This window comes from Phacochoerus africanus, chromosome 6, assembly GCF_016906955.1.
Source record: "Phacochoerus africanus isolate WHEZ1 chromosome 6, ROS_Pafr_v1, whole genome shotgun sequence".
Taxonomy (NCBI): Eukaryota; Metazoa; Chordata; class Mammalia; order Artiodactyla; family Suidae; genus Phacochoerus; species Phacochoerus africanus.
In genome coordinates this window covers 38535517-38562816 of record NC_062549.1, presented here as the reverse complement: position 1 = coordinate 38562816, position 27300 = coordinate 38535517, and the positions used below count along the sequence as shown (strand labels likewise).

General features: G+C 44.1%; 1 protein-coding gene across 1 annotated transcript; it reads left to right on the top strand.

Annotated features, from left to right (window-relative positions):
* The first annotated feature begins 551 nt into the window (after positions 1 to 551).
* On the top strand, positions 552 to 26764 carry ERICH5 (glutamate rich 5). The gene is made up of 3 exons (XM_047783549.1): positions 552 to 1062; positions 22009 to 23034; positions 26532 to 26764. The coding sequence occupies exons 1-3, from the start codon at positions 930 to 932 to the stop codon at positions 26642 to 26644; spliced, it is 1272 nt and encodes a 423-aa protein (XP_047639505.1). The 5' UTR covers positions 552 to 929; the 3' UTR covers positions 26645 to 26764.
* The last annotated feature ends 536 nt before the right edge of the window (positions 26765 to 27300 follow it).

The following is a 27300-nucleotide window of genomic DNA, read 5'->3' as shown; positions in this document are numbered from 1 at the left end:
TCTGGGGAGTTCCCGTCGTGGCGCAGTGGTTAACGAATCCAACTAGGAACCATGAGGTTTCGGGTTGGGTCCCTGGCCTCGCTCAGTGGGTTAACGATCCAGCGTTGCCGTGAGCTGTGGTGTAGGTTGCAGAGGCAGCTGGGATCCCGCGTTGCTGTGGCTCTGGCGTAGGCCAGTGGCTACAGCTTCGATTCGACCCCTAGCCTGGGAACCCCCATATGCCGCGGGTGCGGCCCAAAGAAATAGCAAAAAGACAAAAGAAAAAAAAAAAAAAGATCTGGTCTCAAAAAAAAAAAAAAAAAAGGTCGAGGTCACAAAAGGCAAAGAGAGACTGAGGGAAACTAGTTTGTTAAAGCCAACTAAAGAGAGGCACAACTAAATGCAATGTGTGGTCCTGGAAACGTTTGAACAAACTGAGCAAAGCTGGACAGTGAGTGGATTAAATAGTATCTTATCAACGTTAAACTTCCTTGTGGTAACAGTAGTGAAGTTATGTAAGAAGAAGACTGTCCCCGCAAATCCAGTCTACCAATCAATAGCCACTGGTCACAATCGCCTCCTCCCTTCCCCAGCTATTTAGGGATGATTCAGATGAGCCCTCCCAAGCCTCTCTTCCTGACATCATCCCATCCCTGCTTCAGAGACCAGTTTCCTCTCTGCCTTTACCACCCCCTCCACCTTCTCCCCGCTTGCTCCCACCTTGTCTCTGTCCTCTTCTGCGTCGTTGCTGTCCTCTCCTTGGCTCTTTTCGCCTGCAAGCTGCTCGCTTTCTTCTCCAGGTGCGCGCCCCCACCCAGTGCTCCGCTGTGCGCTTGCGCCCTACAGCCCCGAGAGCCCGACGCAAAGGAGGTGGAGGAACCTGAGCTGCGCGCGGGATCTGGGCTGCAACCTGTGGCCGCAGTCGCCTGCTAGGCGCCCTCCTGCCCGCGATGGGCTGCTCCAGCAGCGCCCTCAACAAGGCCGGCGACAGCAGCAAGCTCCGCAGCGGTGAGCAGGGGACGGGACCCAACTCCCGCTCAGGCCTCGGGCTTCGGGTCGGCTCGCTCCCTGGGGGTCCAACAGGTGCGACTCTTGCCCACCCCGCCCGGCAGGGGGCGGCTTCTCCCTGAGGATGAGAATGGAACCCTGAGCGCAGCGTGGCTCCCTCTGGAATCCGGAGCCACCCTGCTGTGCCTCAGGATGCCGCGGTCTCCGTGCGCTCTTCGGTTCACGCTGCCTCCACACGCGAGCCCACGCGTGGGGGGACCCTGACTGTGTGGTTGTGAGCATGCGGAGTTGGCCTTAAATGCCCATCGCGGTCACCCTCAGCGCTCTCTTAAACTAAGGCGGCATTTCCTATCCTTACAATAGATGCTGTTAACCTCTTAAACGTATGAAAATTCAGATTATTATGCAGATGGGCATTCACTCCATCAGATAAGTTCCTGTACTTTTGAAGAGGTCAGATACACTTTCCTCCGTCTTTGGCTTAAGTATTTCTTGACGAATATGCATGTGGTAAAAAGTGGTCTTCACTGAGTCATATGCAGAAATTCGATACATAGTTTGAGCATCTCCTGTGTAGTAGCCCTGTGCTTGGCTAGATGGTGAAGATACAAATGACCCTGCTCTTGGGGTTTAGCCACGGAAGAGACAGACAACAATCAGGTTAAACACATGATTGCCATAGTTTCTGACAGTGATAAATGCTGGGAAAGAGTAAAACATTAATAAACCAGAGAATGACTGGGTTTTATAGCAGACTCGCTTCTTAGATTTTTGAATGGCTGACGTTTTGGTCAAAGCCCTGAAGGTTAAGCAAGTTCCTTCAAGTTAATTTACAGTCTTCTTCAAGGCTAACTTTATGGGAAAAATTATACTCTGGATAATTCCTTTTCAGAAGTCTTTTAGCACTTTGCCTTCTTCCAGTAACAAAGAAAGGTCTTCCTCTTTGATTTTGTAGTAGGAGCACAGGATTTTCAGGAATGGTGTTTCAAACTCAGACACCATCCAGTTAGAAATAGATTATGTTGTGGTTATTTTTGTGGTGTGTGATAATTTATTTTTAACGTCATAGATAATAGAAAACAACAAAAAGTTTGGAAATAGGCCAAATATTTAAAGCCATATCTAAAAAATATCTAAAAATGATTCCATTCCTGGTCACTGACAACAATGTGAAGAGATGGAAGAATCTGTTCTAACGTACAGGGCTTGCTTATTTTTCTCCTAAAGAGGTGAAAGCCTCAGTACCTGTTGTGGTTCAACGGGTTAAGAACCCAACTAGTATCCATGAGGATGCAAGTTCCATTCCTGGCCTCTCTTAGTGGGTTAAGGATTCTGAGTTGCCACAAGCTGCAGCTTAGGTCATATATGTGGCTCGGATCAAGCATGGCTGTGGCTCTGACATTGGCTGGCAGTTACAACTCCAATTCAACCCCTAGCCTGAGAACTTCCATATGCTGCGGGTGCAGCCTTAAAAACAAAACCAAAAACAAAACAAAAAAAACTTCTGTCCCTCAAACCTGCTGTCAAGGGGCCATCGCAAGGAGCAGTTTCTTTGATGTTTTATGATATCAGGTGGATTTTGCATTTTGTTCCATGATAAATTCTTATTAGTTTCAGTATGAAAAAAACTGATGCTTCAAGAAGATATACCATATTATTTTGCTTCCTCTTATTCCCTTGCCATGCCCCTCGATATCCCAGGCGTAGCATCCTGCTTCAAAAAGTTGAGCACTAAATCATCATTATAAATTTTTTAACTTTGTTATAGGAAATGTTACTCTTGGGGAGAGGCAAAAGTATCCAATGGCTGGAAGGGGCTTTTTAATCCTCTCCAAAAATAATGAATAACCTGGTTTTAAAAACCATTTTATTGCCAATATAAATAACCATGCACATGAGTCACACCCTTTCATTTTTTATTCATGCTTTCATTGCTGTTCTCAGTTTTCACGCATGTTCTGAGAGAAATGTTGAAATGCCTAACCAGTTTTTGTGCATAGAAAATTAATATGTTGCATAAATTGCTCGATGCACATACTGAATCAATCAACAGGTATATTTTGCACCTGATCCTCAATTAGACAGTACTCTCTTGTAATTCGATACTATTGTATGTTCATCAGCATTTCAACTCCACGATGTTGGAGGCCTGATAAATAATTCATTCCTGTTTCTGTCTCAAAACTTCTTTAAACCCTGTATTCATCCCTAAGCCTGAGTGTATGTTTTTAGATGAAATTTATCCCAAGTTTATTAGATGTCCCTTACATGCACTTACTCACTGTACCCCCAGTGCTTTAACTGTGCTTGGCACTTCATCATTGAAGGAATTACTTCATTTAATCCTTAGAACAATGCTTTGACTAAGTCTTATGATTATCCCCATTTTACAGGGAAGAGTAAATAATTTGCAAAAGGTTCCAGGGCTCTTTAAGAGTCAGAGCTGGGATTTCCCATCGTGGTTCAGCAGAAATGAATTTGACTAGCATCCATGAGGATGCAGGTTCGATCCCTGGTCTCACTCAGTCGGTTAAGGATCCAGCGTTTCTGTGAGCTGTGGTGTAGGTCGCAGATGCGGCTCAGATCCTGCGTTGCTGTGGCTCTGGTGTAGGCTGGCGGCTACAGCTCCGATTGGACCCCTAGCCTGGGAACCTCCATATGCCGCTAGTGCGGCCCTAAAAAGACAAAAACATTAAAAAAAAGAAGAAGAAAGGAAAAAAAAAAAAAAGAGTCAGAGCTAGGCTTTGAATTAGGTATTCTGACTCCAGAACTTGACCTCTTATCTCTTTTTTCCTCCTTAAACTAGTTTGTGACAATTAGTTTTAAATCTATTTTTGCCTCAGATCACTCTGGACAAACCCATTGGGTATGTGATCATTCACTATGCAAGCAACGTAAGAAACATAATAAAGTATAAATTTTACTGTAATTTAATACATTTAATTAACCTTATAATAGAATTTATTATAATCTCTACATAAAATATATAATAAACATTACATAAATATTATATATAATATATGCAGAAAGTATGTATTAATATTATATAAATATAATAAATATTATAATAAAGAAGATATTTATCCCTAAATAAGATTCAGTAAAATATGAAGTTTGTATTTGCTTCCAAGTTTAAACTAGGAATATTTGGAGAACATTTAACCTTAGAGATATTTTCAGCAGGTACATAGATGTGAAGTTTCCAGTACCCTCCCACAGAGATACAGATAACAGTCATATGTTAAGAGATTTTTTAAAAAGTTCACAGGGAGTTCTGGCTGTGGCTCAGCAGTATCCATGAGTTCGATCCCTGGCCTCACTCAGTGGGTTAAGGATCCAGCATTTCCTTGAGCTGCAGTATAGGTTGCAGACTTGGCTCGGATTTGGATTTGCTGTGGCTGTGGTGTAGGCTGGCAACTATAGCTCTGATTTGACCTTTAGCCTGGGAACTTCCCTATACTGCAGGTGTGGCCCTAAAAAGCAAAAAAAAAAAAAAAAAATCACAGTATCAGCCTTAGAACTCCATGCGTTAAAGCTATATGCGTCAACTAGCCTATAGACTAGATTTGTGTTTGGACAATTCTGCCTAATGATTTTCTGTAACTGGCCTAAGAACTGTTATACAGAATGCAGTCAGTATTATCCTTCAAGCAAAAGAATCATAAATAATGGCTTGTGCTAAATTACCTCTAAGATTTTTTGGAGTTCCTGTTGTGGCTCAGTATGGTAAGAATCTGACTAGTATCCATGAGGATGTGGGTTCAGTCCCTGGCCTCACTCAGTAGGTTAAGGAAATGGCATTGCCATGAGCTGTGGTGTAAGTCGAGGCTGTGGCTGTGGCTGGCAGCTGCAGCTGTGATTCGACCCCAGCCTGGGAACTTCCATTCACCACACTTGTGGCCCTAAAGAAAAAATAAAGAAAAAAAGAGATTTGTTACAGCTCTAAAATCCTGTAATGAGGTACTTATTTTCTGGCCCCAATAAGTCAAATAGCTGCTACTGGTTCGGTAACCATTACGCTGAATGGGAATAATCTGTTCTGACTACATGGCGCTCTTTGCTCTGACCCATCAAACACTGAATCCCACTGAGCTGCTTTCTGTCACCTCCAAAGATGACCCTCTAGGGAAAGAGATGTAGGGGGAAGGGACAGGGACAGAGATGGGGACCGGCCTCTGGTGTAAATAATTATCCAGTGCTATTCAAAGTGCAGAACAAGGCCTGGTGTGTGGTAGTTACACGTAGACTTTTACTGAATGCCCTGAAATGTGTGAGGAAAGAGCCTTTTCTTTCCAGAATGACAAGTAGATTGAGTTTGGGATGTCCTGTGTTTGTGGAAGCAAGTTTTACATCTCAGGACAGTTTCTATTCTTTATCTTTTTAGGGCCACACCTGCAGCATAGGGAAGTTCCTGGGCTAGTGGTTGAATCGGAGCTGCAGCTGCCGGCCTCCGCCACAACCACAGCAACGTAGGATCTGAATGCATCTGTGACCTACTCCGCAGCTTGTGGCAATGCCAGATCCTTAACCCACTGAGTGAGGCCAGGGATTGAACCCGCATCGTTATGGATACTAGTCGTGTTCTTAACCTGCTGAGCCACAGTGGGAACTCCCAATTTCTGTTCTTTTTAGTGCCCTGAGGAGCTGATGAATCTGAACACAAAAGATTTTTGTTAACCACACAAACGTCAAAGGACCCAAAGCTTTCCAGACCTTTGACATCTGAACTTTCCTCCACATGCTGTCAGCCCCCTGCTTATAGGTGAAATTACCGTTCCACTCTCTCCTGAAATAAATGCCATCAATTTCTGGCAGACTTCTTCCTAAGATTTTATAGCTTAAGCACCAATGTAGACAAAGTAAACAGATGATAATTATTGACAAATTCATTGCTAGATTAGTGTGTCCCTTTTCTCTGACAGCCATGATCATGTGTTTGTTCTTATCTGGACTCTCACTTGCTGCTTAGAGTCCACACTGCCTCAGTAATAGGATGAGGGTTGAATTTCACAGTTCGGTGAATTGTTCTTTGTACTGTGTAAATACCTTCAGTCTTTACCCAGTATTTTCACACGGTGACGTGTCAGTCCTAAGTAGACAAACATTTCTTTGTAGTTGAAGAACCAACATCATTAACATTAAAATGTTACAGGCTTTTCTTGCATGCAGATATTATATAAATGGGGTTTCTGTCATTCAAGTGTCAAAAGTCTCTGGACTGATTCTTGTATGTCTTTGTGTCACCTCTAGAGCTTGGCGCACAGAGAATGCTCATTAAATCTTTGTGATAGGCCTGATTATTATATACCAGCTAGTTATGATGGAATATAAGAACTGCATACATGACTCAAAAAACTGAAAACATCTGAAAAATACTGGAGTTCCCATTGTGGCTCAGTGGGTTGAGGACCTGATGTTGTCTCTGTGAGGATACAGGTTCCATCCCTAGCCTTGCTCAGTGGGTTAAGGATCTGGCATTGCCACAAGCTGTGGCATAGGCAGCAGCTGCAGTTCCGATTCGACCCCTAGCCTGGGAACTTCTATATGCCATAGGTGTGGCTGTAAAAAAAAAAAAAGAGAAAGAATGCATGTAGTCAGAAGTACATCTCCTACCCCAGTCCCACCATCTACTTAGTTCTAATCGCAGCTATGGGTAAATGTTTTTTTAGGGGTTTTTTTGGATATATTTTTCTGAAGTTTCTTTATACATTGCAAATATTATTTCCTTCTCCCATCATTACTCATAAAATATAATGCATTATACCCACTATTCTTCATCTTTTTTTTTTTTTTTTCACCTAAAAACATGCAGGTCTTTCTATAATCTCTCTGTGATACAGAAAACTTCTTTCCTCCTTTTTGTCTTTGCTTAGGAATCCATTGTGTAATTTATTTAACCAGACCCCCAGTGAGAGACATTTGATTGGTTTCTAGTCTTTTCCTTTGCAGACAAGGCTACAATGAATTCCTTTACACATACATCATTATGAAAGCATTCAGGCATAACTGTAGGACCATTTCCCAGAAGAGGCATTGCTAGGTCAAAGGGTATGCACATTTATACTTCTGAGAGATCACTGCCTAAACGCCTTCCATAAAGCTTGTACCAGATCACACGCTCATCAACAATTCAGGACATCTTTTTCTAAAACGGAAGGATTTTGACCTTAGTGCAGGAGCAGCAAAACATAAGCATGGAACAGAAATCAGGAGGTAAGGTAGGAGCACCCACTTGGTTCCAGGTACTTTAGCCCATAATCTCCATTCATCTCCATAAAAGCCTTATAAAGCAAACATTCGTTTCACCAAATACAGCGAGAAAACTGCGGTTTAGGGAGGGTAAATAGCTCAGATACTAGTCATGTTCTTAACCTGCTGAGCCACAGTGGGAACTCCCAATTTCTGTTCTTTTTAGTGCCCTGAGGAGCTGATGAATCTGAACACAAAAGATTTTTGTTAACCACACAAACGTCAAAGGACCCAAAGCTTTCCAGACCTTTGACATCTGAACTTTCCTCCACATGCTGTCAGCCCCCTGCTTATAGGTGAAATTACTGTTCCACTCTCTCCTGAAATAAATGCCACCAGCTTCTGGCAGACTTCTTCCTAAGATTTTATAGCTTAAGCTCCAATGTGGGCAAAGTAAACAGATGATAATTACTGACAAATTCATTGCTAGATTAGTGTGTCCCTTTTCTCTGACAGCCATGATCATGTGTTTGTTCTTATCTGGACTCTGACTGCAGCCTCAGAGCTGGTAAGTGATGGAGCTGGGGCTTAAGCTCCGTGGGCACCTCTGAAGCACCTACTCTTTTCACAAACTCCAGTTCTATCCGGGTTCAGTCCTGGTTCTGCAAGAACTCATCCTGTGGCCGTCCACGTAGGAGAAAAGCAGTCCATATCTTTTGAGTGGATGGCTGGGTGAGTGGATGGATGGCAGAGGTGGGGATGCAGGGGGTGAGAGTACTACTTAGAAAAGCAGAGGGAGGGCAAGAATCAGGACCCACGGAGTAACAGAGACTGCAAGGTAACCTTAGTGCCCATGGACTTGAGGAGACAGTGTTGGGTCGTGAAGCGACCCTCCTAGCCATGCAGGGAAAGCTCAGCACAGTTAAACAAAGCATTATTGTGTTCTGTGAAATCATGCTTCTGTAAGGTCACCACACATCCCAGCTCATGTGTACAGTTTCACATCTGTATTAATGTTTTACAACATTGGGAGTTCCCGTCATAGCGCAGTGGTTAACAAATCTGACTAAGAACCATGAGGTTGTGGGTTCGATCGCTGGCCTTGCTTGGTGGGTTAAGAATCTGGCGTTGCCAGGAGCTGTGGTGTAGGTTGCAGACGTGGCTCGGATCCCACGTTGCTGTGGCTCTGGAGTAGGCTGGCGGCCACAGCTCCGATTCGACCCTTAGCCTGGTAACCTCCATATGCCGCAGGAAGCGGCCCTAGAAAAGGCAAAAAGACCAAAAAAAAAAAAAAAAGTTTTATAACATCATGTTTAAAATCGAAACCTCATACTTGTGAGGGTCACTGAAAGGCTCACCAAAACTGGTTTTCAAAACATCAGCCTTGGCCAGGTGAAGGCACCAACTCCTAACCACCAGGGAATGCCTGTGATTTTTGCTTTTTAAAGGAAAATATCAGGATATAGCTCTCCAAGTGAGTGTTAATATCTGGCAAGTACCATGAAGGCCTGGGAAACTTCTTTACTGCCCCAGGGTTGTTGCAGTTGTTCACGATACTTGAACCCTTCCTTGGGAACTGCCGTGAGGCCCTAGAGTTCATTCTTTCTTTGTCGTTAAGGATGTCAGAATTTGGCCCTTTAGGGATGAATATTGGGGGGGAAAAAAACAAAACCCAAACCAAAAAACCTTCATATTGTTTTTATTTTTATCTATTTATTTGGTCTTTTTAGGGCCACACCCGTAGCATATGGAAGTTCCCTACCCCACCGCTCACGGCAGTACTGGATCCTTAACCCACTGAGCGAGGCCACTACACCACAGGGGAACTTCTGTTCATCCAAACCCTTCTTGACATTCAGATCCGTATGGCTTTACTTGCTTTGAAATGACCACATCATATTAGGCCTATTTAGATAAGTGAGATGTCCAAATGAAAATTAAGTAAAAGTCAAGATATAAAAAGATGCAAGAAGCGTCATGACATTTCTGCCCTATCTACTTTCCAGGTCACTGAAAGTCACATTTCATCTACATACAACTTACTTTATGGCCCTGACAGTATAATTCAAAGTGGATATCAAAATAGTACCAATTAACGGAGTTCCCGTCGTGGCGCAGTGGTTAACAAATCTGACTAGGAACCATGAAGTTGCGGGTTCGATCCCTGCCATTGCTCACAGATCGAGCATTACCTTGAGCTGTGGTGTAGGTTGCAGACGTGGCTCAGATCTGGTGTTGCTGTGGCTGTGGCGTAGGCCAGCGGACACAGCTCCAATTAGACCCCTAGCCTGGGAACCTCCATATGCTGTGGGTAAGGCCCTAAAAAGATAATAGACAAAAAAAAAAAAAAAAAAGTACCAATTAACATCATCTAAGACAGGTAAATATAAAATGAACCTGACTCTATAGAATAACGATTAAAATGACTTGTGGTCAAGAGGCTGCTCAACAAGCCTTCTGTACAACCTGAGCCCCCAGTTTTGGCCAGCTTCTTTGTGACTGTTCCAGATTCCTCTGTTCTAGCTTCCCCAGGCCAGGCCCAAGGGTCAGTGATTGACTCCACTCCTGTCCACTAGAAGAAAGGCCCTTGTGATCTGCTTCCTTCCTTTACAATCATAAGGATGTACCATCAAATCAAGTGTTTTATTTATTTATCTATTTATTTAGTCTTCGTAGGGCTGCACCTGCAGCATATGGAAGTTCCCAGGTGAGGGGTCCAATTGGAGCTGCAGCTGCCAGCCAACACCACAGCCACAGCAACGTGGAATCCGAGCTGCATCTGTGACCCACACCACAGCTCACAACAACTGTCGGATCCTTAACCCACTGAGCACAGCCAGGGATCGAACCCGATTCCTCATGATACCGGTTGGATTCATTACAACCAAGCCACAAAGGGAACTCCTCATTTGTTTTTTTGGTCTATCATGTAATTGTCTGCTTGCTTTACCAGGACACTCATTTGGGGACTGTACTTCTTTTCCATCCTGCAATGTCTTTGTCTTCATACTCAGTCAAAGGTCCTTCCTGCTCTTCTCAATAAGAAGCTTTTCTTTAAACCTAGTCTTGGAGTTCCTGTCGTGGCGCAGTGGTTAACGAATCCGACTAGGAACCATGAGGTTGAGGGTTCGATCCCTGGCCTTGCTCAGTGACTTAAGGATCGAGCATTACCGTGAGCTGTGGTGTAGGTTGCAGACACGGCTCGGATCCCGAGTTGCTGTGGCTCTGGCGTAGGCTGGCAGCTACAGCTCCGATTAGACCCCAGGCGACGTAGTCTTAAAGGGTCCCTGCAGGATGGGGACATTTCACGCTTTGCAGACTGCCTTGATTCATCTGTCTTCTCATCTTTGCCCAGCTAATGCTTCACTCATTGATTTTTGGTGACAGAAACGTATTTGTCTCTGTGTTGTATGTATCAGAGCTTCCCAGCCTGTGAGAAGGAATCCAGTGTGCCCATGTTCCTCCCTGCCTTTAGGGCAGCAGGGCAGTGTCTGGATGGCATGAGGCCTCTGGGTACAGCGTCCTCCACGTGTCTCTGGGTGCTGCACAAATACCCCATTCTACACGGGCTGCGACAGTAAAGAGCTCGGAAGCCTTGGCCTAGGCATTCCAACTGCTCTATCACTTCTACCAGTAGTTCCTCTTTCTAGGAGAGAACGTCTGCCGTCAGCCACCCTAGCAAGGACCTCTGTTCACATGCCCTCCCCCATGCTTCTTTCTTCTTCTTCTTCTTCTTTTTGGCCGAGCCCACAACACGCGGAAATTCCCAGGCCAGGGATCAAAGCCAAACCATAGCGGTGACCCGAGCCATCGCAAAGACAGTGCTGGATCCTTTAACGGCTAGGCCATCAGGGAACTCCATCCTTGCTTCTTTCTTTCTCACTGCTACTTAACATTTTCCATTTTCCTGAGACTGATAGGAACCATAAAGCTTCTTTTGGCGAATTTCCCTTTCCTTTTTTTTTTTTTTTTTTTGTCATTTTGCCATTTATTGGGTCACTCTCTCGGCATATGGAGTTCCCAGGCTAGGGGTTGAATTGGAGCTGTAGCCACCGGCCTATGCCAGAGCCACAGCAACGCGGGATCCGAGCCGCGTCTGCAACCTACACCACAGCTCACGGCAACGCCAGATCTTAAACCCACTGAGCAATGGCAGGGATCGAACCCACAACTTCATGGTTCCTAGTCAGATTCGTTAACCACTGCGCCACGACGGGAACTCCAAATTTCCCTTTCCTTTATTTGCCCCGGAGTAGCCTCTACTGACTGGATGGTTATGAGAGGCTCTGATTACCTGTGCACTTTGAACTAGTGTGTGTGTGTGTGTGTGTGTGTGTGAGAGAGAGAGAGAGAGAGAGAGAGAGAAATGGGGGAGGTTGGGGCACACATGAGAGAGAATTTCAACATGCCAAGGGACAGTATAGAGTTCTGAGCCACATGGGCCATGGACTTCTCGTGTGGCTCCCAACATAGCTACTTGGCGATGCTTCTAGAGTGGCTGTGGCTCAACCCCTGGCTTGGGGGCTTCCACATGCTGCAAGTGAGGCCAAAAAAAAAAAAAAAGAAAAAAGAATAAAAAAGAAAAAATAAATGTGGGCCTGGAGTTCTCTGGTGGCTTAGCTAATTAAGGCTCCAGCATTGTCACTGCCCTGACTCTGGTTCCTGCTGCTGTAGCCTGGTCTGGTAACTTCTGCATGCCATAGGTGTGGCCAAAAATAAATAATAAATACAATGTGGGTCTGGAGTTACATTGTCTAGGTGCATATCCTGGGTCAGGGTCATTTATTAGCTGTGTGACTTGGAGCCTCCCAACCTCTTTCTGCCTCAGTGATGCCATCTGTAAAATAGAATGAGCAGTAGTTCCTGTTTCATATAGTTGTTCTGAGGAGTGTGATCTGCACTAACCACGGCAGCAAAGTCATCTGAATTGCATGTGGATCCCTAACCTCAGAGAGGAGTAGCAGCAGCAGCTCAAAGACCTGGTGGGCTCTCAATCCTCCCTGGTCTGCCCACTGCTCTTTCATCTATCAGTGAAACATCTTTTTTAGTAGAAAGTACTGTTGATAATTCCAAAAGTGATTTTTTTGTTTGTTTTTGTCTTTTTAGGGGCATAGCTGCAGCATATGTAGGTTCCCAGGCTAGGGGTCAAATCAGAAGTGCAGCTGCCAGCCTACACTGCTGCCACAGCAACACTGGATCTGAGCCACATCTGTGACCTATACCACAGCTCATGGCAACACCAGATCCTAACCCACTGAGCAAAGCCAGGGATTGAACCCACCTCCTCATGGATGCTAGTCTGGTTCATTAACTGCTGAGCCACAACGGGAACTCCTGTTTATTTGGTTTTGGCTGTGCCCACAGCAAACCAGGGATGGAATCCACATCACAGCACCAACCTGACACTGGACGCTTAAACCGTTGAGCCACCAGGGAGCTCCCCAAAGAGATGTTTTAGGCAATAGCTTTTTGGAAGTAAGAGTTTACCTTATGGGAGTCTAAAATAAACCAAAGACAATAAAATTGGAAAATTATATCTGAAAGAGGTGACTATGCATCTCTTAGGTGTCAGCCTATTCCCTTGGCAGAAGCCCCCATCTCCACCTATCAAGAGTTCCAGAAGAATCTTTCCAAGTACATGTTCTTGTTTCTCTACAGTTACATTTCAAAATTAGATTTACCTTTAGATTTTATTGTACTTAGCTCTCGATGTCAAAACTAATTTTAGATCATGTAAATTCAGGTAGTTCTACTAAGAAATGAGAAGTGGTTTTTGTGATTTTTTTTTATTTGCCCTATGTAGGATTCTTCTGGTTAATGGTTTCATACTCCAGTGACATGGGATATTGCCCAACTTCACCTGTCTTCAAAATGAGTGCCTTTTTAAACATCTACTGACAAGTAGAATGTACCCTTGGGGATTGACATCAGAGCCATGGCACACAGAGACAATATCTTCACATACTTTGATGAGGGAAAGGGGCAAAAACATCTAGAATAGCACCACTATTAGCTCCACAAATATTTGTTCTATGGATAGATAAATAATGGAGTGGGGAGTTCCCATTGTGGCTCAGCGGGTTAAGAACCTGACATAGTATCCATGAGGATGCGGGTTTGATCCCTGCCATTGCTCAGTGGGTTAAGGACCCAGGGTTGCTGCAGGCTGCAGTGTAGGTTGCAGACGTAGCTCAGATCCGGCATTGCTGTGGCTGTGCTATAGGCCAGCAGCGGAAGCTCGCATTCAACCCCTAGCCTGGGATCATCCATATGCTGCAGGTGCAGCCTTAAGAAAATGGAGTGGAATTGAGGATAAAGCAAAGAAAGAAAATGAGAAATGAGTGGCCTCTTCCCTTGGAGCTGACTCATGCTGCATCCCTGGTTTCTAAAGCTTAAAAGCTAGAAATGGAGGCAGCAAAGGTTATTATCAGGATCCCCCTTCTCCACTGATTCTCTGGAAAACTCAGCAGAGAAGCCAGTGAGGTCTTTGTGGTGGCTGATATGTGCTAGCCATGGGGTAGGAAATACCTCAAATTTTTCTCCTTGTTGGTCAGAAACTTCATTTTTGATTAGGGTAATGAACTGAGTAGAAAAGCTTTTACCATGATGTGAATTTCAGGTATGTTAGCCCTGGTTCTAATCCCCTCTGTAATGTGGCCTAGGATTTAATTTCTTTGTGTGCCCATCACAACGGTGCTTGCAACGAGGGTTCTGTTAGTTCAGCTGTCACAACAAATTTGTGCATGGATCAACTTACAACAGAATCAAGAGAGATAATGAGCACCCAAGGATTAGGCCCAGAGCAGTGTATGATTTGATAAAATGTAGAGTTCAGAAAACAGACACATCCTTAAACAACTTCGGATGTGGAAGCAATGCATCTGTCCACAACATTTATTACATAATAATACAGATTAGACCTAGAATGTCTTCTGTTTGTGGACAAAAGATCTCACTGCTTTTCAGGTTAGAGAGCCAGAAGAAATGATGTAGCTCCTACTTCCACCTCAAGAAGGTATGTTGGGGAATCACGAAACCGTGTGGACAGTGTGGGGATCCTTGGGTAAGAGGTAATACGTAGGTACCAAGTTGTGCTTAATAAAGGAAGTGGCTATTATTTGAGTGTCCCTGCAGACAGTAAACTCGAGGATGGAAAGGACCAGATCTTCTTTGTTTTTTTGTGTGTTTGTTTTTGCTTTTTGTCTTTTTGCCTTTTTCTAGAGCCGCTCCCGCGGCATATGGAGGTTCCCAGGCTAGGGGTCTAATCGGAGCTATAGCTGCCAGCCTACACCAGAGCCACAGCAACGCGGGATCCAAGCCGCATCTGCAACCTACACCATAGCTCATGGCAACGCTGGATTGTTAACCCACTGAGCAAGGCCAGGGATCGAACCCGCAACCTCATGGTTCCTAGTCGGATTTGTTAACCACTGAGCCGTGACGGGAGCTCCCAGAGCTTCTTTGTTAACTGCTATAACCCTTGTGTTTAGCCCAGAGCTGGCACATAGTAGGCACTTGATGAATAAATGAAATCAAAGCCAACAAAGAGAATGAAACATCTTTATTTACATAAAAGCTAACAGTGGCCTTTATTAATGGCCTTCAGGTCTGGTCAAATCATGGCTGACATTATGAATACTGCTCCATTATATATCAACAACCGTAATTCAAAGCTTGGCATGGTAGCAACAGAATTTTATAGATCAGCATTGACAACTTTGTAGTGTTTAGAGGACTATTTATCCAAGCTCTTTAATGCTGCAATTCATTCTTTCTGTTGCCAAGTTGGCTGTAATTGATTGACAGGGCCACCGCTGGCCCAGAGAGGACCTTCGTGAAATTAGCAAAAGCAGGCCTGCCCACGCCTGACTCGCACAGCCTTGCTGGTGCACACAGGCTGGAGTCCAGCTCTCTTTCATCCCTTCTGCAGGACACCCCATGCACTGAGAAACCTGCAAAGCCATTTGCCTTGTGCCTGTTTACTGAGTACTTTCTCATGTTACACACCATGTAGGGTAATTACACAAAGCACCTCAAAGTGATCAATTATCCTAACAAGCCTGAAAGGCAAAGAGATAACATCCCCAGTTGATAGACAAGGAAACAGGTCTAACGAGTTTGGTGACTGGTCTGGATGGCACAGTTAAGCAAATGGTGGGATCAAGATTCACGCTGAACATGAGAACCATCTGGAATGCCCTGCTCTGCTTCAGCTGAAGAGGAAGGAGGTCAAACGGACCCCAAAATTGTACGTCTTTCAGCAGCTTGGGATAAAAACATTGAAAGGATAAGAAAGGAAGCTTTGGGTGTTCCTGTTGTGGCTCAGTGGTTAACGAACCTGACTAGTATCCATGAGGTTGCAGGATCGATCCCTGGCCTTGCTCAGTGGGTCAAGGATCCGACGCTGCCGTGAGCTGTGGTGTAGGTTGCAGACACGGCTTGGATCCTGTGTTGCTGTGGCTGTAGGCTGGCAGCTGCAGAACTTACATATGCTGCAGGTGTGGCCCTAAAAAAAATGAAAACATTAAAAAAAGAAGAAAAGAAAAGAAGAAAGGAAGCTTTGTGATTGTTGTAGTCTTTATTGTTGTGTTCTCTGAGAGATGGTGTCAAACAACCAGTTGTTTTCCAACTCTTTTCATTTATTTACTCTGGTTTTTCCTTTTTGGCTGCCGCACAGCATATGGAATTCCCAGGCCAGGGATCAGATCCGAGCCACTGTTGCGACCTACACCACAGCTGAGGCAACACCTGATCCTTTAACCCACAGCGCCAGACCAGGGATGGAACCTGTGTCCTGCTATCAGAGAGGCATCCCCAATCCCGTTGCGCCACAGCGGGAACTCCTGATTGTTCTTTTCTGAAGGTCTTAGAGTGAATGGAATACCCTTTCTCTTCTGTGTGTCCGCCACAGTCTCTTCCTTGCTCGGGCTGTTGAATGGAGTGTGATGCTTTCAGTGGCTCACTTGACTGGCGCTTGGGGGTGCCAGTGGCTGTGCTGGTGCTTTCCAGGTATTAACTACTGCAATCCTCACACCAACTTGACTGCCCCTCTTCCCACTCTACAGGTGATGAAACTGAGGCACAAAGAGGCTTAACAAGCCCAGTGAGTGGAAGAACCAGGATTCAAACCAGTATATTAGAGGTGTCATTTTCAAGGTCATCAATCTCTGTCTGCCCTTTTAGTGCAGATGACTCTCTTCTATCACATAGGAAAAAGAATTACTGAGTGATTAGTGAGAAGTTAGTACCACCAAAATGTATTTATTTCAAAATTCAGGGCACAGTTCATCAATATGAATCGCACAATGAGTGTGTCACTTCACTTTTAGCATTTTCTCTTAATTTTCAGTGATCATTTTAAAGATGTTTTAGGTTTTGGGGGGCTACTCCAGAAAAATATTAGAGACAGTGACTTTTTTTGGTAATAGTTCCTAGCTTGACTGACTGTTTTCAGGTTGCAATATAAAAATATATGTTGAGGACATTTCCCTACTTCACGTATACTAGTAAGATTAGGGAAAGTATCTAGTCACTTATGATGGAGCATGATAATGTGAGAAAAGTGAATGTAATACATGTATGGGTGACTGGGTCACCATGCTGTGCAGTAGAAAATTGACACCACTGTAAACCAGCTATGATGGGGAAAAAAATCGTTATATTTAAAAAAAAAAAAGAAAAAAAGAAAAAAAATTTGTGGCCACTTTTGGGGCATGTGGAAATTCTCAGTCCAAGGATGGAACCCACACCACAGCAAGGACCTGAGCCACAGCAATGACAATGCCAGATCCTTAACCCACTGAGCCACCAGGGAACTCTTAAGAATGAAAATTGATACTGTGATCATGGGCATAGATGCTCTAATTATGGCAAAAATGGATAGCTTCCTTGGACACTTAAGAGACCATTTGTGGATAAATACATTTTCACAGAGCTTTTGGTTTTGGTGGGAAAAAAAACCTTGATGTAGCCTGATAGCATAATATATTTCTCAAAATATAAAATTGAGAAGCAATGATTTGGGTATGTCAACACATTTTCTTCCCTCACAGCTCTTTGCTCTAGAAGAATGATGCCATTCGAATGCACCTCCAGCTGGCACAGCTGGATGAAAATCATTCGTCTCATTTAACTGACAGTACTGATCACTGTAATAACTATTTTATCAGAAAATATAATTTGGCAGACATCTGTGATTAGTATAATAATATATTTCCTTGTCAATTCCCTAAGTCAACCATCACCTAAACATCCTTTGTGTGGTATCTAAATGAACTGTCTTGTCATAATGAATTTCTTTATAGACCTGAGAAATCGCTTTTCTTAAGTTGCCTTCCATGCTGTTAATTTGAAGGCTTCATGCACAATGAGGCTGGAGGGGGAGGTGAAGGAGAGCCCTCCTCCCAGCCCTTTCCTAGGAACCTCAGAGTCCACAGCCTGTGCCCTGTGTCTCACAAAACCCTCTCTGAACTCTGCTTTTCCAGTTTTGGATTCAAATTCTTTCCCACTGGGGGAGTCAAACACAGTCCCAGGAGTTCCCTGGTGGTTCATTGGGTTAAGGATCCAGCGTTGTCACTGTTCTAGCTTGGGATATTGCTGCGGTGAGAGTTGGAAGACTGGCCTGGGAATTTCCAAATGCCATGGGCACCTGTGCTCCCCACCCCACCCCACCCCCCAAAAAAACAGCCCCAGTGTTAGAATGGGAGACTATTTGATGTGAATAAATGTATTAAAAAGAGAAACAATTGGGAGTCCCCACTATGGCACAGCAGGATTGTGGGTGTCTTGGGACACAGGTTCAATCCCGACCCAGCACAGTGGGTTAAGGATCCGGCATTGCTGCAGCTGAGGCTTAGGTCAAAACTGTGGTGTGGATCTGATCCCTGGCCCAGGAACTCCATATGCTTTGGGGCAGCAAAAAAAAAAAAGGCGGGGGGGGGGGGGGCAATGGGCAGTGAGATGAATTAATGAAAATATCTAAACTAGGAAGCAGTGGACCATGACGCTTACTAACTTGGGGAAAAACAAATAATTGTTTACACACGTGATAGCTTACCACATGGCTCAGTCCTTCACAGCAGATATATTCATAATATGTACATATAACTGAATAGCCCTATCACCCCAATTACATGATTACTATTTTAATTTATTTTATTTTATTTTTTGTCTTTTTGCCATTTCTTGGGCTGCTCCCGAGGCATATGGAGGTTCCCAGGGTAGGAGTCGAATCAGAGCTGTAGCTACTGGCCTACACCAGAGCCACAGCAACGCAGGATCCAAGCCGTGTCTGCAACCTACATCACAGCTCACGGCAACGCCAGATCCTTAACCCACTGAGCAAGGCCAGGGATCGAACCCGTCAACCTCATTGTTCCTAGTCAGATTCGTTAACCACTGAGCCACGACAGGAACTACCCCATGATTACTATTTTAAATCATTGCTAATGTGCAACTACTGATTGAAATGAAATGTGAATGTGTAATGGGAGAGGGTGAAGGATGATAGAGGTGGGGAAAAAAGATCTACGTTTTTTTTGTTTTTTTTTTTTGTCTTTTGTCTTTGTTGTTGTTGTTGTTGTTGCTATTTCTTGGGCCGCTCCCGAGGCATATGGAGGTTCCCAGGCTAGGGGTCCAATCGGAGCTGTAGCCACCGGCCTACGCCAGAGCCACAGCAACGCGGGATCCGAGCCGCGTCTGCAACCTACACCACAGCTCACGGCAACGCCGGATCATTAACCCACTGAGCGAGGGCAGGGACCGAACCGGCAACCTCATGGTTCCTAGTCGGATTCATTGACCACTGTGCCACGATGGGAACTCCAAGATCTATGTTTTTATTTTTCATAGAGGGAGTTGAGATACCCAAACTACAAAATTATAGAGTGGCAATTCACTTGGAGATAGAGAAAAAAATATCTCTCCAAAATAGCTAGAAGAATGAAAATATTTGACTCTAGAGAAGGGGAAATGGGAGCCCTGAGTCTCAGTTGTATATCTTAACATATAATATAAGCATCAAACTGTACACGTATGCAACTGGGGGCAGGGGTAACTTAGGGAAAAAGAATGAGAAAAGAAAAGCTGGGAGTTCCCATTGTGGCACAGTAGAAACAAATCTGACTAGTATCCCTGAGGATGTGGGTTCCATCCCTGGCCTTGCCCAGTGGGTTGGGGATCTGGCGTTGCTGTGAGCTGTGGTGTAGGTTGCAGATGTGGTTTGGATCCCTCGTTGCTGTGGCTGTGGTGTAAGCTGGTGGCTAAAGTTCTGATTCAACCTCTAGCCTGGAACTTCAATATGCTGCAGGTATGGCCCTAAAAGAGAGAGAGAAAAAGAGAGAGAGTGTAGAGTGGGGGGGGGGGAGAGAAGGAAGGAAGGAAGCAAAGAAGGAAAGAAGGAAGGAAAGAAGGAAAGAAGGAAGGAAAGAAGGAAAAGAAAGAAAGAGAAAGAAAGAAAAAGAAAGAAAGGAAGGAAGGAAGGAAGGAAGGAAAAAGAAGGAACGAACTATCTTTGGGGGGAAAAAGGTAGAAGAAATATACCACCTAGAGACCCATTTCAACATGTTGGTTTAATTTCTCCCAGCATTTCCTCCTTTGTTTTTCCTCTCTTTCTACCTTCCAATGAGCAAGACTGCTGTAATCGTATGCTAATTTATGGAGCATTTAATTGCACAGCAGACCTTGTGCTAATACTTATTTACATGCCTTATGTGCACTATTTACTTGATTAATTCAACTGGAGTGCCGATGTTTAACTTATTAGATAATAATTATTTTTTAAATTTTACTGTGTGTTCTTCATAACCACCTTTTTCATGGCACAGTCATATTTCACCAAACAGATCATTGATCTTTTCCCCGAATTATGTTTTTAAGTTGTTTTCCAGATTTTGCTGTTATAAAGAATAGTGGGCTGATATACTTTCCCCCAAAGCATTTTCCTGATGTTTATGCTTTTAGGATAAATTTCCACAAGTAGGATCACTGGGTCAAAGAATATAATAAACATGTTGACACATTGCTTGCTTGCCTGGTTGCTTGCTTTTGTCTTTTAGGGCTGCAACAGTGGCAAATGGAGGTTCCCAGGCTGGGGGCTCAAATCAGAGCTGTAGCTGCCAGCCAACAGCACAGCCACAGCAATGCCAGATTTGAGCTGTGTCTTCAACCTACACCACAGCTCACAGCAACACCGGATCCATAACTCTCTGAGTGAGGTCAGGGATTAAACCCAAGTCCTTGTGGATACTAGTTGGGTTCGTTACCACTGAGCTACAATGGGAACTCCACATTGCTTTCTTAAACTGTCCAGAGCACTCCTGATCATTGTTTAATATGACATAGGTGAGAGAGACAGATTCGCTGCCATTTTTATAGACATAATTATTAGGAGCCACGTTCCCAAGGTCACATAGTTGGAGGAAGAGCCAGAATTAAAATGCATGTTTCCTAACCTTTTTTAAAAAATCGTTTTTTAAATTAAAGTATAGTTGATTTACAATGTTGTGCCAATTTCTGCTGTACAGCAAAGTGATCAAGTCATACATGTACATACATGCTCCTTCTTATATTATTTTCCATCATGGTCTATTGCAAGAGAGTGGAAACAGTTCCCTGTGTTTTACAGTAGAATCTCATTGCTTATCTGCTCTAAGTGTAACAATTTGCATCTGCTAACCCCACGCTCCCAGTCCATCCCACTCCCTCCCCCTTCCCCTTGGCAACCACAAGTCTGTTCTCCATGTCTGTGAGTCTGTTTCTGTTTTGTAGATAGATTCATTTGTGCCATATTTTCAATTCCATATATAAGTGATATCATGTGGTTTTTATCTTTCTCTTCCATTACTTACTTCGCTTAGTATGAGAATCTCTAGTTGCATCCATGTTGCTGCAAATGGCATTACTTCATTCTTTTTAATGGCTGAGTAGTATTCCATTATATATGTACCACGTCGTCTTAATCCATTCCTCTGTCAATGGACATTTAAGTTGTTTTCATGTCTTGGCTATTGTGAATAATGTTGCTATGAACATAGGGTGCATGTATCTTTTTAAATTGTAGTTTTGTTCATATATCTGCCCAGGAGTGGGATTGCTGGTAGTGGTATATTTAGTTTCACGAGGAACCTTCATACCGTTTTCCATGAAGACGGTATTTACATTCCTACCAATAGTGTACGAGGGTTCCCTTTGCTCCATACCCTATCCAGCATTTGTTATTTGTAGACTTATTAATCATGGCCATTCTGACTGGTATGAGGTGGTACCTCATTGTTCCCAACTCTCTTGATTTCTCTTCCCACTGTGCCCCCCACATTCAATGAAACTCAGGCTGGACCATCCCTTCCACTTTCTCTCCCAGACATCTTAGTCTTTCCCTAGCAGGGCTTCTCTGTCATGGGGACTTTTTCTTTCACTGAAGGCCATTCTGCTTTTGGTGGAAGGTAAGACCTCCCTAGTAGCCCAATGACCATTTCTTGGGCTGTGCTATCTTCTAAGCCTAAGGAGGAGAAAGAACACGAAGAAACAAAATATACTAAATTAGAATATGGGACAGGAGCCATGAGAAGGTGCAGAAGGAGCAAACAGAAAAAACCTCTGATTTTGGAGAACCTTTATGTTTAAGATGAGGTATTTGAGATTTGTCTTAGGGCATGTTCGGTTCATAGTAGGGTCTCTCTGAACTCAGTTGTACCCAGAACTGTCTCGAACTGTTAAATCTACTTCTTGATAGCAATATACTTTCTCAGGATAAAAACTAAACCGTAATTTGTATTTTTTCCTTTCAAATGAATAACAAAAAAATAACTTCAAATACGTATTTTTCAACCATAGAAGAAAGTGAGTCCTGCTTAGTCCAGCCAAAACCACGTATACTGGGAAAAGAATCGACTTTATATGGCCAGGTACAAAAGGGAAGCCTTCCTCCACTAGAAAAGCTCAAGATTTCTGCTGTGTCTACAGCTAATGGTGTTAAGTCCCTCCATGAACAGCCCTTGGCAAAGGATGCTGCAGACCCACCAGGATCCACAGAGGAGACACAGCCTCTAGAGGAACAGATGGAGTCTGGGCCACCTCAGCCAGATGGCAAGGATGATACTCCAGAAGCAGGAGGAACGAAGAAGGATGTGGAAGCAGTGACCGAGGCTCAACTTTTTAAAGGAAATGCTGAGACTGAATCTTTGGGAGCAGAAGCCAAGGGTCAGCCTTTGAGGACAGCAGGAGAGATCACCTCTCTTGGAGCAGTGGGAGGTACTGAGAAGCCACAAGCAGCTGGAGAGATGAAACCTCTAGAAAGAGCCGAGAAAATCCCACCTCTGGAAGCGGCTAGAGGGCCACAATCTCAAGAAGTTGTGGGAAAGGATGGACAGTCCCAACTCCCAGACCCAGTTCCCAAGGAGACGGCATCTCCAGAAATACTGGAAGGAAGTCAACTTGTGGAAACAGCTGCAAAGCAGCAAGTTCAAGAAACCCTGGGAGAAGATGAGCAGTCTCAGCTGGTAGAAACAATTCCCAAAGACAATGAATCTCTGGACGTATTGGACGGAAGTCAGCTTGTGGGAGCAGAGCAAGAGCAGCAACTTCAGGAAACCCTGGAGACAGATGAGCAGCCCCAACTTCTAGAGATGACTCCCAGAGAGAACGGAACACTGGGAGTATCAGATGGAAGTCAGCTTGTGGAAACAGCTGTAAAGGATGATTTGCTCCATACAACGCCTGAGAGTCCAGGAAACATGGAGAAGATCCCACCTGGGAGAGCAGTTGGAAGCATGGAACATCCAGCAGGAAGTCCAGAGACAGGGGCAGAGGTGGAAATGGTCAGGAAAATTCACACTAACAAAGAGGACCAACACATTGAAGGTAAAAGTTATGCTGTCAAAGATTCAGGATGTCAAAGGTGCTTCGTAAGATCATCTCTGGGTGGGGGAGGTGGGTGGTGGCTGATCCCCTGGAGTCTCTATTTCAAGTGGGTGAAGTTTTTTTTTTTAATTTTTTTTATTTGCTTGCTTTCTTTTTCTTTTCTTTTTGGGGCTGCACCCACAACATATGGAGGTTCCCAGGCTAGGGATCAAATTGGAGCCATGCTGGATCCGAGCCACGTCTGTGACCTACACCACATCTCACTGCAACGCTGGATCCTTAACCCACTGAGTGAGGCCAGGGATCGCACCCAAAACCTCATGGTTCCTAGTTGGATTCGTTTCTGCTGTGTCACAATGGGAACTCCAAGTTCATTTGATCTAAACCAAAAAGGCTTTCATGCCTGGAAAAGAGGCATTTAGCTTTCAAGCAAAAATATTTCTAAAGCATAGCCTGTGTCCAGATTTTTAACCTTGGGTTTGTTTTTGCTTGTGTGTTTTTGCTTTCTAGGGCCACACCCACGGCATATAGAAGTTCCCAGGCTAGGAGTCGAATCAGAGTTGCAGCTGCCAGCCTACACTACAGCCACAGCAACGCTAGATCCAAGCCATGTCTACAACGTACACCATAGCTCATGGCAACGCTGGATCCTTAACCCACTGAGTGAGGCCAGGGATTGAACCTGTGTCCTCATGGATACTAGTCAGGTTTGTTACTGCTGAGCCATGATGGGAACTCCTAACATAGAGTGTCATTGTTAAATAAAAGGAAATATTGAAGGCATGTTAAAATTTTTGAATTTTCCCAAGTTTATTCTTCATCAGGCTCCATGGTATGATGGTATGAGCCTCCAAAATAAAGATTGTCTGTGAAGGAACTGACCTTTTTTTTTTTTTTCTTTTTTCTTTTTATGGCTGCACCTGCGGCATGTGGAAGTTCCCAGGCTAGGGGTCAAACTGGAGCTGCACCTGAGGCCTACACCACAGCAACACCAGATCTGAGCTGCATCTTCGACCTATGCAGGAGCAACACCAGATCTTTAATCCACTGATCAAGGCCAGGGATCAAACTTGCATCACTCATGGATACTAGTTGGGTTCTTAACCTGCTGAGCCACAACAGGAACTCCTGGAACTGACTCTTTTAATCAAAGAATACACAAATAATGGCTCTCAAAGTGTAATTTTCGTCGTTGCCAATCTTATCCTTAGAAAATTACTGTTGGTCTACTCCTGTCCTTATAGTCCTTTCTTTTTTTTTTTTTTTTTTTGGTCTTTTTGCCTTTTCTAGGGCCTTTCTCAAAGCATATGGAGGTTCCCAGGCTAGGGGTGTAATCTGGAGCTGTAGCCGCTGGCCTGTGCCAGAGCCACAGCAACGTGGGATCTGAGCCATGTCTGCAACCTACACCACAGCTCACAGCAACGCCAGATCTTTAACCCACTGAGCCAGGCCAGGGATTGAACCTGCAACCTCATGGTTCCTAGTCGGATTCGTTAACCACTGCGCCATGACTGGAACTCCAAACTTTTTTTTTTTTGTCTTTTTTTTTGCCTTTTCTAGGGCCGCTCCTGCAGCATATGGAGGTTACCATGATAGGGGAAGTCTTTATCTCTTTGTAAGAAGACTAGAGAAATGTACTATGTCTTGGCAAATGGTGTTTTTAAAAACACCATTGCACTTTATTGGTATAAAGCAAATGGTATCTATATTGTTCTTTATTGGAATTATAATTAAAAAATTCTTTCTGAAGTTCCCTCATGTCCTAGTGGTAAAGGATCCAGCATTGTCACTGCTGTGGCTCAGGTCATTGCTGTGGTTCAGGTTTGATCCCTGGCCCGGGAACTTGCGCATGCTGCAAGCATACCAAGAAAAAAAATTTCTGAGGCAGGATTTACATTTTGGTAAATTATAGCTTCATCCTACAGTATAATTAAGTGGAACATTCATCCATCTGCTTCTTTTTTCTTTTTTCCTTTTTTTTTTTTGTTCTTTTTTCTTTCTAGGGCCGCACCCCGAGGCATATGGAAGTTCCCAGGCTAGGGGTCAAACTGGAGCTGTAGTTGCCTGCCTTCACCACAGCCACAGCAATGCCAGATCCAAGTCATGTCTGCGACCTACACCACAGCTCACAGCAATGCCAGATCCTTAACCCACTGAGCAAGGCCAGGGATCAAACCCTCATCCTCATGGATACTAGTCGGGTTCATTAACCACTGAGCCATGATGGGAACTCCCATCCATCTGTTTCTTAATTCTTTCATTTGTTAATGCAGCAGTTTTTGAGTGCCTAATCATATACTAGGTGCTCAGTGTAGGCACAAGGGATATAATCCTTGTTCTCAAAGGGCTCACAGTTTAGTGGGAAGAAGGCAGAATTTAAAATACCTCAATCATCTCTTGAGGTCACTGCTTTAATGAAGATGTGTAAAAGTGCTCTGGGAATAACAAGGGAGAAGCAAATAAAAGTATATATTTGTTAGACCAGGGTTGGCAAACTCAAGTCTTTAGGGTCTAGGATAATGACATTTGGTACAGTGAGGGGCAGATGTAACATCCCAGGGGGCACCAAGGACCTTAGTGAACAGGAGCACAGTTCCATCCAAAGAGGCAGCTGGTTCTTGGCTCCATTCAAAAGCTTGGGGGCCAAAGCTGCCCAAACTGACTTCTTGTTTTGTTTTTGTTTTTGTTTTTTGGCTGTGATGTGCAGTGACTTGATGTGGGCTCTTAGTCCCCAAACCAGGGACTGAACCTGGGCCACAGCCGTGAAAGCACCGAGTCCTAACCACTAGACCACCAGAGAACTCCTTCAAACTGACTTCCCAGGGGAACTGATTTATATGTGGGATGCTCAGACTTTAAAATGTTTGCAGTCTTTGAATGTTTCATAATTGCTTCCTTTAAACACAGTCGTGGCCAAACAAGACAGGATGCCAGGCACCCCAGACCACCTTTTGATTTAGGTATAAATGGAACTTTCTATTTGTAATATGTTCTGCTGTCCTTCAGTAATTCTGCATCCTGATTTTGCATAAGAGAATGCTAAGGCTCAGAGATGCTAAGTGACATTGGCCCTGTGGAGGATCTGAGAGAACCAGGGCAATTGCCTTTCCTGATATCACTTACTGTTTAGACCTATAGAGCAAAAGTGGCCGCATTGGAAACCAGCTGTTCTGCACTTTGCTGTTGTTGTTTTCCTTTTTAGGGCCACACCTGCAGCCTATGAAAGTGCCCAGGCTAGGGGTCGAATCAGAGCTACTACAGCTGCTGACCTATGCATCAGCCACAGCAACTTCGAATCCGAGCCAGCTCGACAACCTGCACTGACCTACACCGCAGCTCTCAGCAATGCCAGATCCTTTAACCCACGGAGGGAGGCCAGGGATGGAACCCTTATCCTCATGGATTCTAGTCGGATGCTGAGCCACAATGGGAACTGTGACTTTGTTGTTAATGCTAAATGAGTTCTCTCTTAATATCACCTTTGGTTCCTTTTCCAGGTGAGACAGGAGAAAAGGTTGAAACAGAGATGGAGGATGAGAAAGTAAGTGAAGGGGCTGAAACAAAAGAAGAAGAAACAGGAGAAGCTGTGGATTTGTCAGCAGCCACATAGGTACGGTGATGGAAGGGCGAATGGACACAGCGTGTTATAATGGAGACGACAGAAAAATGCAGCAGAGCTAGTGGTTACAGATCTACAGATCCTACCGATCCTACCTTTCCATGTCTACAAGTTTTTTTTTTTTTTTTTTTATGTCTACAAGTTTTATACAAGGAGTGTGGTTATCATGTTCTTGATTACATTGTTCCATAAAATTGCTAAGCTGTAAACAGTTATCTTAGCTACTTAGAAGAGTTACACATTTCAAAACTACAATAGCCAGAGCCAATACCAACCAGGATATATGTTATTCGAGAGTCTGAGGGCGTTTTCTTCACTGTGGCAATGGGTCCATTCAGTGTAGAAAATGAGACCCCAAAACAAAGTATAAACCTTTAAATATAGGTGGCTGGAGAAAGGAGTTGGCAAGTTTTAGGAAGCTCGTGATAATAGAGTCACAAAGAATTAGGGTGGAATAAGAATGATCAAGCAACAGGCAAACTATAACTAGGGTTTCTTTCCTCTCATAGAATGTAGAGCTTGTAGGAACCTGGAAAAGTACGTCATCTAATTACCGTCTCACCTTAAGTCGGTCTACTACCAAAGATCCTTACTGATCATGGTATATTAAATACGGTAACAAAATTGTCATCAAAGGAATGCAGATT

What these genes read in the sequence shown, in the direction of transcription:
- ERICH5 (XM_047783549.1), top strand. Translation starts at nt 930, where the DNA reads ATGGGCTGCTCCAGCAGCGCCCTCAACAAGGCCGGCGACAGCAGCAAG. An exon ending in GCTCCCTGGGGGTCCAACAG is followed by an intron (nt 1,063 to 22,008) that starts GTGCGACTCTTG and finishes TTTCAACCATAG; the next exon opens with AAGAAAGTGAGTCCTGCTTA. An exon ending in AGAGGACCAACACATTGAAG is followed by an intron (nt 23,035 to 26,531) that starts GTAAAAGTTATG and finishes TTCCTTTTCCAG; the next exon opens with GTGAGACAGGAGAAAAGGTT.